This window comes from Hylobates moloch, unplaced genomic scaffold (assembly GCF_009828535.3).
Source record: "Hylobates moloch isolate HMO894 unplaced genomic scaffold, HMol_V3 SCAFFOLD_3, whole genome shotgun sequence".
In the NCBI taxonomy this organism is placed as follows: domain Eukaryota; kingdom Metazoa; phylum Chordata; class Mammalia; order Primates; family Hylobatidae; genus Hylobates; species Hylobates moloch.
Window position 1 is genome coordinate 96,114,051 of NW_026652278.1, and position 9,814 is coordinate 96,123,864.

A 9,814-nucleotide genomic window follows, 5' to 3' on the forward strand; every position below is an offset into this window, starting at 1 on the left:
CAGGAGGTGGAGGTTGCAGTGAGCCAAGATCGCCACTGCTCTCCAGCCTGGGCAACAGAGCAAGACTCCCTCTCAAAAATAAAAATAAAAATAAAAATATTTAGAACAGGAAGGAACCCTTGGAAGAGATCCACGTGGGCGCCTGAAGGCCCAAGAGAGAAAAAAGGAGGCATTTACCCTTGATCCTGGGACTTCATAGGCTGCCCTCTCTCCCATGATTCTTCCCTTAGGGCGGGCTTTCCACATGCGCAGTGCCCTCTTTCCCCTTTGGAACTGAGCAGTGCAGCCCATTTAAGGAGTTATGCACATGCCCAGAACATCATACTTCGCCATTTTGTCTCTTAACTTGTATGCCCAAGAGGTTGCTTCTCCCTGGGGTCTGCATTCAGTTAACACTTTTAATGTTAACAGATGTGCAACCTCAGGAGCCCGTCTCTCCCTGGCTGCCGAATTACCGTTTTCAGAGAGGCAATGCGATAGTTGCTGGACCGTCACCAGACATTCCTGGTAGGGGGGCGGGAGAGCCCTCTCCTGCCCTGCCCATGCCTAACTACCTGTAGCAGCTGGAGATCAGTCTCCTCATTGCAGCAATGGGGACAGTATACACTTAACTTCGTGCTAGCAGGATCACACGAAGCTGCCTTGATTAAAGCCCTTTATAAATTATCAAACACTTTACCATTGTCCATTTATGCGGTGTGAAGATTAAACGAGATATGGAAAGCATTCTGCATGCAGTGAAATGCTGTACAAATGGAAAGCATAGTGTGACTCATTTATGCTACCATGGGATGGGTTCTGTACTTGGCTCTGGGTGGGAACTTGGTTTCCATACATGAGAAAGTAACAAAAGGGAGGTGCAGGAGGGGATGGGGGTCCTCCCTCTAGCCCAATGCCCAGTGGCCCTGAAACTCCTTGAGTTGTGGCATCATTCCCCACCCCCACATTTTCCAAACCTCTTAATTCCTCTATTGCTGGATGGCTTACTGAAATGCTCTTCCCATGATCTCTGTGGGCAAAGGGAAATAATTTTTTTTTCTTTTACAGACAGGGCCTCACTCTGTTGCCTAAGCTGGAGTGCAGTAGCACAATCACAACTCACTGCAGCCTTGAACTCCTGGGCTTAAGTGATCTTCCTGCCACAGCCTCCTAAGTAGCTGGGACTGTAGGTGCGTGCCACCATGCCAGCTCATTTTTTTTTAGTCTTTATAGAGACAGGGTCTCACTATCTTGCTTAGACTGGTCTCAAACTCCTGGCCTCAAGCGATCCTCCCACTTCGGCCTCCCAAAGGGCTGGGATTACAGGCAAGAGCCACTGCGCCCATCCAGGAAGGGAATTTTTAAAGGACAGATTATGGTGGTGTATAGCTACAGAGCCCACTAGGCACAGCTCTCCCTGAAGAAGGAATCCTCGTGAAGGAGAAGGGGCGTGTGGTGCTTCTGTGCTCTCATATGTGACACCTGCTCACATGCATACAGGCTGGCCTCATCATGCATGACCATAAAGACATTTTGGGTAACACTGCAGAAAAGAAAGTGTTGGGACTGGTCTCTAAGCTCATCCTGCAGAAACAGCGAGCTGTCCTAGCTGTCCTGGGAATGATGGGGCCACAGACTACATGGCCAAGAGCAGGCAGGGCAGCTACTGTTTCCCTAGGGCCACGTGTGGAATGCGTCACTTCATCAGCTCACCACAACTGCTGGCCTGGCACCTGGGTCCTACGGAGAGGGCATGGGAGGTAAAGCGCGATCTCAGAACCACCAGGTTCCAAAGACCGCGTTGCCTGCTTGGAAGATATGGGCCTGGCTCACTGGGCTGGAAGCAGAAGAGAGGCACTGATGCTAGAGACTTTCCCCTGGGCCATATGTATTTTTGTCTTGAAAGAGGAGTTGTAAGGGTTTGCCTACCCAAAAGCTATTTTGTTTCATATTTACATTTTTAGTTCTTTCTCCATCAAGAAAACGATTAGTGAAATGAATGGAATTCGCCTTCTTTGCTGCTATTGCTCACGTGTTCCTATTTCACCATCTTTTGTAAATAACAGTGTTGTTGCTGTCAGGGCGCTTCTCCCTCAATGGGCACGTGCCTTTCTGTGCTGTGGCCAGCCCACCATCGCCTGTCCTCACCCGCCATCCATACCCTAGCAGAGCCGTGCTGCTCTGAGGGTGCCGGGTGGGGCTCCATTCTCACCCTAGCAAACTCACCAGAACGAAGCCCACCTGCTCAACCCTATCCTTGTCTCATTTCCCAGATTCCTGGGGCTCCCTTCCATGTCCACAGAGGCGGGACTGCTAGAGCCTCACTCATGAGAATCACAGTCATTTCCCAGCTTCCTGGGGCTTCCTTCCACGCCCACAGAACAGAGTTGACACTGCTAGAGCCCCACTCATGAGAATCACAGTTTCCACAGAGAAGACCAGTCTAGCTTGGACTGTGGGTTCCTGGTTTTGCAGACGTAGAGTGGTGAAGGCCTAACCGAGGAGAGGAAACAGGAGTGTAATAGAGTCTCCATTCCAGGACCAGCATCTCTTCCCTCTCTTTCAGGGGGTTTACCTTGCTGAACTTCTCAGTGTATGAAACACAGCAGGGGCTGGGGAACTATACAACCCAGAGGTGTGTGTGTTTCAGCTATTTTTTAGAGCAGTTTCAGGTTCAAAATTGAGCAGAGGCTGGGCACAGTGGCTTACACCTGTAATCTCAACGCTTTGGAAGGCTGAGGCAGGCTGATTGCTTGAGCCCAGGAGTTCAAGACTGGCCTAGGCAATATGGCAAAACCCTGTCTCTACTAAAAATACAAAAATTATCTGGGTGTGGTGGCGCACACCTGTAGTCCCAGCTACTCAGGAGGCTGAGGTGGGAGGGTCACCTGAGCTCAAGAGGCAAAGATTGCAGTGAGCCCAGATCACACCACTGGACTCCAGCCTGGGTGACAGAGAGAGACCCTGTTTCAAAAAAAAGAAGAAAAAATTAAGAAGGTAGAGAGATTTCCCATAAACTCCTTGCCTCCCACTTGCACAGCCTCCCCCACTATCTACATCCCCCACTAGAGTGGTACATATGCTACAATTGATGAGCCTACACTGACACATCATTATCACCCAGAGTCCATAGTTTAATTAGGGTTTACTCTTGGTGTATAGCCTGTGGGTTCGAACAAATATATAATGATAATATGTATTATTATACAGGTTGAGTATCTCTCATCTGAAATGGTTGGGACCTAGGAGTGTTTCAGATCTCAGAATTTTTTTTATTTTGGAATATTTGCATGTACATAATGAGATATCTTGGGGACAAGACCGATGTCTAACCACCAAATTCTTTTATGTTTCATGTATACCTTATATACATGGCCTTAAGTTTATTTTATATAACATTTTAAATAATTTTGTATATGAAACAAAGTTTGTGTACATTGAACAATCAGAAATCAAAAGTGTCATTGTCTCATGTCAAGGCTCAAAAACCTTGTGATTTTGGAGCTGAACCAATTTTGGATTTTCTGATTAGGGATGCTCAACCTGTAGTACACTACAGGGTATTTTCACCGCCTTAAAAAATCCACTGTGCTCCACCTATGCATTCCTCCCTCCCCTCCCAACCCCAGAGAACCACTGATCTGCTTATTGTCTCCATAGTTTTGCCAAGTTTCTTAGAACTGGGTATAAATTAAGAATAAAAGGGCATTTCTCAGTCTCCAAGGATAAGGGCTTGGGCACAGTCCATTTAATGACATTATTTTCCTTATGAAAAATTATAGGATTGATTTATTGACTATTTCTTAACATGTGTATGGTGTTAAATATTCTTAATAAGTTTTGGCACATTGTCCAAAATATTACATTGTAAATTTGGGAAGTTCCATAGTTCTTTTACTTAGAAGGTTTGAATTAGAGGTGAATTGCCCAAGATTTGAGAAGGAGGCCAGGAGGCAGAAATTGGAAGGCATTTGATGTATTTGGGTTTTAATAACCACCCTGGTCAGGTTTTAGTGAGGACCATCTTTGGCTTCTAAGGACTTGAGTCTGATAGATAGGCAACTGGGGGGCCCATGTGTGGATTTCCCTTGGTCTGGAATCTTCCTGATGGGCAGATGGGGAGTGAGAAATGCTCTCGAGTCCCCAGCTGAAATATTTGGGGATCTTTAGTGACACCAGCCTATATCCTTTATGTGAAGGTCCAAGAGTGAGTTTCAGGCACTTAACAGTTAACATCCAACTGTCCGCTACTGTCAGAGCCTGCAGGGGACCGTGGGACAGGCTATGTCTTGTGTGTACTTTTATAATAGTGTAAAATGTTAATGAAGTATTGCGTTATAATATGATTTTACTATAAAATGACAGAATATATCTTTTTTTTTCAACAAGTATTCTCTAACTCTACAAATATCAATGTGGCTGCTATCAAAAAATTTTAAACATAGCACAGATTAGGGCCTCAGTCTTCAAGGTAATATTTAAACCTGGATCACCATATCTGATAGCTTTCAATGTGACCTTGAATATCCAAAGTCCTGCTTTTGTTTAAAGCTTCCCTTCAGCAATTCAATAAATTAGAATTTTAGAGACTTTTTTTCCTTTAAATTTAGAAACTGAGTTGAAATTGAACCTATTTCCACCACCCTTTTACTAGCCCTAAAGAATGAGATAGAACATTAGTCATTAGGATGAACTTTAATCTAGGCCTTGATCATGAAGGAAATATTTAGATAAATGATTTGAATTTTGTTTAGACTCAGTGTAATTATAGTTACACAGATTTTGCTTGAAAATCAACTAGGCTTCTTTTACCCCAAGAGAAGATTTTTACCTAACGAAGTTCACCTTGCATGTTTTAACATTGATTGTTTATGCTTACTTTACTGTTAATTTGGATCAAATATTGGGTCTGGCAAATGCTCCACCCCTTCCTGCGTAACTGTCAAAGAGTCCATGCAACGAAGGACACCTTCACATTGAAGCCTCCATTACGGAGGTCTCACTGTTAACTGAAAGAATCGTAGCTGCAAGAAACTGAACAGCACCTGGGTGACTTAGGTAGAATTTAAAACAGAAATGAGAAACCAACATGTATTCAGCTTTTGTGAAATTGTGTGCTTCTAGAAGATTCTTCTTGCCCCTTGTGAAATGTCAAAGAGGCTTTATTTTCTTATTCAGCAATAGGTAACATGTTGGAAAATAGAATATGCAAATATTACACTTAGACGCTTAAAAACAGTGACATTCTTTCAGAGAAATCTCCTTTTTTCTTTCTTTCTTTTTTTGAGAAAGAGTCTCACTCTGTTGCCCAGGCTGGAGTGCAGTGGCACCATGTTGGCTCACTGCAACCTCCGCCTCCGAGGTTCAAGCAATTCTCCCACCTCAGCCTCCCAAGCAGCTGGGATTATAGGCGTACACCACCATTCCTGGCTAATTGTTTGTATTCTTAGTAGAGTTGTGGTTTTGCTATGTTGGCCAGGCTGGTCTCAAACTCCTGACCTCAAGTGATCCGTCTGCCTCGGCCTCCCAAAGTGCTGGGATTACAGGCATGAGCCACGGCACCCGGCCCAGAGAAAACTCTTTATGTCCCATGAGCATTAGAGCAGTACCCAAGACCATGTAAGGTACTAGCAGTGGTAAATGCCTGGCAGGCTCTTTGCTCATCTCCCTCCTGAGCCACGAACAGGCATCAGCCCTTACCCAGAATACTTGGATCTCCCCACATGTGCTAAGGTCCCTTCGCAGCATGGAGCTTCGAGCAGCAAGGCTGATGACGTAAGCTGGCATGAGTTCTGTCTGCTGCCCTGGTATATCCTATAGCACCTAATGTGCTGGAAGGACTCATGTATTTAGGAACATGATAGTTCTTAGGCTGTCAGTTTTTTTAAAAGGTGCGGGGTGCAGAGGAGGAGAATCGGGAAGTTATTATTGCTTTGTCAGAGGTGAGATTCTGAATAAAATGTTCGCACAGCTGCAATGTTTATATACAAAATTTTTACTGTGGCACAGGATTGCATCAGGTTTTATAGAGAGAGCTATTTTTTTTTATAAGACTGCGTCACTTTTGTAACTGTCAATATATTAGCTTATAATACAGACAATTGAAAATAGCAAAAGCACTTTTATATAGCTGACAATAAAGCCTCTTAGTTTGGATTCCCTGGGTTTCGATGCCACAGTCCACAGTCATTTTACTGAACGGGTTCTTCTTGAGGGCACGGGGTGGAAAGTTCTGGACCTGCCTGGGAGGTCAAGGTGAGAATGACAGCCAAGGAGCTGAAGAGAGAAACCAGCAATGCAGAAGCACAGGTGTTCCCAGAGTATTTGAGATTTCACGCACATAAACACATTTCACTTCACATATATTAAAAGAGAAGGCCAATAAGTATGTGAGACATTATTCTTTATTTGGTTATTACTAGAACATAAGTTTGTGTGGGCAGGGAGTTTGTCTCACTTGTATCCACATCCCCAGAACCGGGCTTGGCCTCTCGGGTGCTCCATAAATATTTGTTGAGTGAATGAATGAAATAATTTGCTAACATTTGATTTCTTGCATGTCTTGGAGATATTAAAACTACTTTAAACAAAGATGTCCTTGCTTTACGGTTTCTATTTGGAGTGTTTCGTAAAATTGGCTTTGGGAAATGCATCGATTCTTTTCTGCCACCAGGGGGCGGTATAGTGCAGTTCAGGAATCAAGTTTTTTAAGTTTTTTCAAAGAGTTACTACTTCAACGGATACTCTTAGATACGGATAACTGTGACTAAGTTAAATCAGCATTACAGGATGAGGTTTAAAGCTATATCAGCATATTTCAAGCTTAACACAAGCATGTGTCCGGGTTAAAAACAATATCCATAAAGACAGCCTGATAATGTGCTTAAAAACAAAACATATAAATAGGTTGCAAATGATGATTGAATCTTTCATCATTTTATGATCACTTTCTGCCACCCAACCAGATGGCATAGGTGATCTACTAGCCAGAAGGTGTAAAGTACATGTTAAAGTGAACAAATACTCTTTTTTTCTTCAGAACAGGAAAAGATCTGAGAAAAATCTATCATTCTGTCCGTGCGGTTGACACCGTTTTAATGTCAGGGGGAAAATGCAGTGGTTCTAGTTCTGCTTCATAGACAGTGACTAAATATATACCGTCAAGGCTGAGTGTCATGGGCTGGCTCAGTACAATCAAGCATGTGAATAGCTCTTTTGTGCTGGGAACCTGTTGGGCAGCCTTACTTAACATGGGAGCCACTGGACGGGACGGGAGGTCTGGTAATATCTTTATTATTAAGGAGAGAGTCCCAGGGGCTAGAAGGGAGGAATTTTCCTTTGCAACATTTTTTTTTTTTTTTTTTTTTTTGAGACAGAGTCTTGCTCTGTTGCCAAGGCTGGAGTGCAGTGGCACAATCTTGGCTCACTGCAACCTCTGCCTCCCAGGTTCAAGCAATTCTCTGCCTCAGCCTCCCGAGTAGCTGGGATTACAGGCACATGGCACCACACCCGGCTAATTTTTTGTATTTTTCGTAGAGACAGGATTTCACCATCTTGGCCAGGCTGGTCTTCACTCCTGACCTCGTGATCCACCCACCTCGGCCTCCCAAAGTGCTGGGATTACAGGCATGAGCCACCACGCCTGGCCAACAACATTATTTTTAATGAGAACAAAATATTAGTTCAGTAGACATTGCCTATTATGTGGGAAATTAATGTATTCTTTTATTACTATCTTCAGTTTGCAGTTCCTGAGGTCTTGAGGTTTGGCCATATAAGAACATCCAGGTAGATCCAGGTCTCTCGGCAACTCCAGACCCCCTATTCCAGGAGTCTTGATTGACAGAACTTGCTTCAAGGGTTGGTAGCCAGCAGCTAAATTGTCTTGCCTCCTTTTCTTTTCTTGCCTGGTCTCTGGGTGGAAGTTCCAATTAGGGCTCAAATAGCCCCCAAAGCCAGCAGCTGAAGAGGAAAGGGGGAATACAGTGGTGCTTCAGTGCCATCTAACTTGGCCTTAACAGTAGGAAATTAGCTGCTTGTCATTAAAATAAACAAATGCCAGCCTGTTCCATGGCTGCACGCTGCAGAGGACATGCAAGGGGACTGGTGAAGTCCCCACAGTTTCTGGGGGTTACAGTGGGCCCAGGGCCGCTCTCCTCCCCTCCAGATTCTGGCCACACTGTTGGCCAGCTGTGGATACTCTTCTCTTTGCCTAAGTTAGAGGAGACAAAGGTGAGTGTGAGCTGAGTGCTTCAGTGTCAAGGCTGTGCGGGCGACTATGTGATAGGGCGGCATGGGCTTGGTGTTACTTAAAACTCCATTTCCCAACGCTGCTTTCCACAGAGCTGGAGGACAGGCTTTTGGTGTCTCACATCCTTGTTTATTTCCCCTTTGCCATGAATATCTAGATAGGAATTTCTGATAACCTCCTGTGAACCGAAAAGTCACTGAGGCATCTCAATCCACTTAAAGGTTTATTTTGCTAACATTCAGGATGCTCCTGGGGAAAAAGGGGCACAAGTCCCAGTGGGATCAATGTCCTGTGCTTTTTCCAAACTGGATTTGGGTTTGAGGACTTCAGTATTTAAAGGACAAGGAAAAAAAGAGGGGGGTGGGGGAGGTAGGAAGTGAGGCAAGTGGTCACATTCTTGTGAGGCTCTGATGAGCATTCTGTGAATCTACATTTTACATGTGAAAACAAAGGAGGGGGAAGTCAGTTACGCATTTATCTCTTGCACAGTAAATCTACATTTTACATAAGGTACCCTAAGCCTATGAGGTCACCGCTATCTTTCTGGAGACAAAAGGAAGGCAGTTTTTGTGTGACTCGGTTCCTAAGCTTCATTTTCCGTTTGGCATAGTGAGTTTGGGGTTCCCAAGATTCTATTTTCCTTTCACGCACTATTAGAGAATTCCCTAGGGACTATTTTGGTTTGGTAAATGCTGGATTAGTGTAAACTAAAAATCAATCTGCTATTTACGTCCCCAACATAATGGCCCTTAATAGGCAACCATTTTTCATAAGTCTTGTTTCAGACATCCCAGACTCCATTTCCCAGAGAAGCAGAGAATGAATGGGTGCTGTATGTTCACTGCTGGGTGTCCGAGAAACCGCACAGGAACTGTCTTAACATGAAGAGAGTCCACACTGGACACCGGCACAAAGGGCAGAGTGAAGGGATGAAGCGTCAGATGCGTCTCTGTTTGCCACCGGCACACGTTTCTGCTGCACTAGATTTGAGCACACACAGGACTCTAAACCGGTGGTTTGGTGACTATTATCCTCCACAGTATTGCTATCTCATGCTCCCTGACCCCTTCCTAATTTTGCTGTGGTTCAGCAGCTCCAGTCCACTGTTGAAATGCTGGTAGTATTCAAAACTCCGTTGGGACATATTAAATTCTGGTGAGCCAGTGGGTGGGATGCCTTCTGAATGACAAAGGAGCCCCATGGCTAAAAGCTGAAGGAAATTTGTGCAATGATGAATGTGCTGCAATTAATCACCAGAGATCTGTTCTTTTCCTTATATGCATAGTACAGTGCAGGGGCCAGGGTGGGGGAGAGTCTCTGAGCCCAGACCTTCATAGAATTAAAAATAATGAATGTTTGTAATCAGGCATGGCTTGACCAACAACTCCGCCTCCTTAGTTGGAAATACAGCCGTCCACTTTTCGCTGGTGTGTAATTATGTTCTGGAATGCTGAGAATTGTTCCCCTGACCTATGGCTTCTTTTTAAGCATCTGGGATATGCAGTCAATTTGCAGGTTGCTATTTTGAAGTCAGGGAGTCTCAGGGATTGAATATATGCCACATAAGTTCCTGCAAGATGGACT

General features: G+C 44.5%; 1 protein-coding gene across 1 annotated transcript in view; it reads left to right on the forward strand.

The window, feature by feature from the left end:
• Positions 1-8,049: 8,049 nt before the first annotated feature.
• The window catches only part of LOC116480974 (supervillin), a 27,384-nt gene continuing 25,619 nt past the window's right edge, over positions 8,050-9,814 (forward strand). The window contains exons 1-2 of the mRNA XM_058437028.1: positions 8,050-8,211; positions 9,016-9,269. Coding sequence (XP_058293011.1) covers positions 8,050-8,211; positions 9,016-9,269 — 416 coding nt within the window. The remainder of the gene's footprint in view (positions 8,212-9,015; positions 9,270-9,814) is intronic.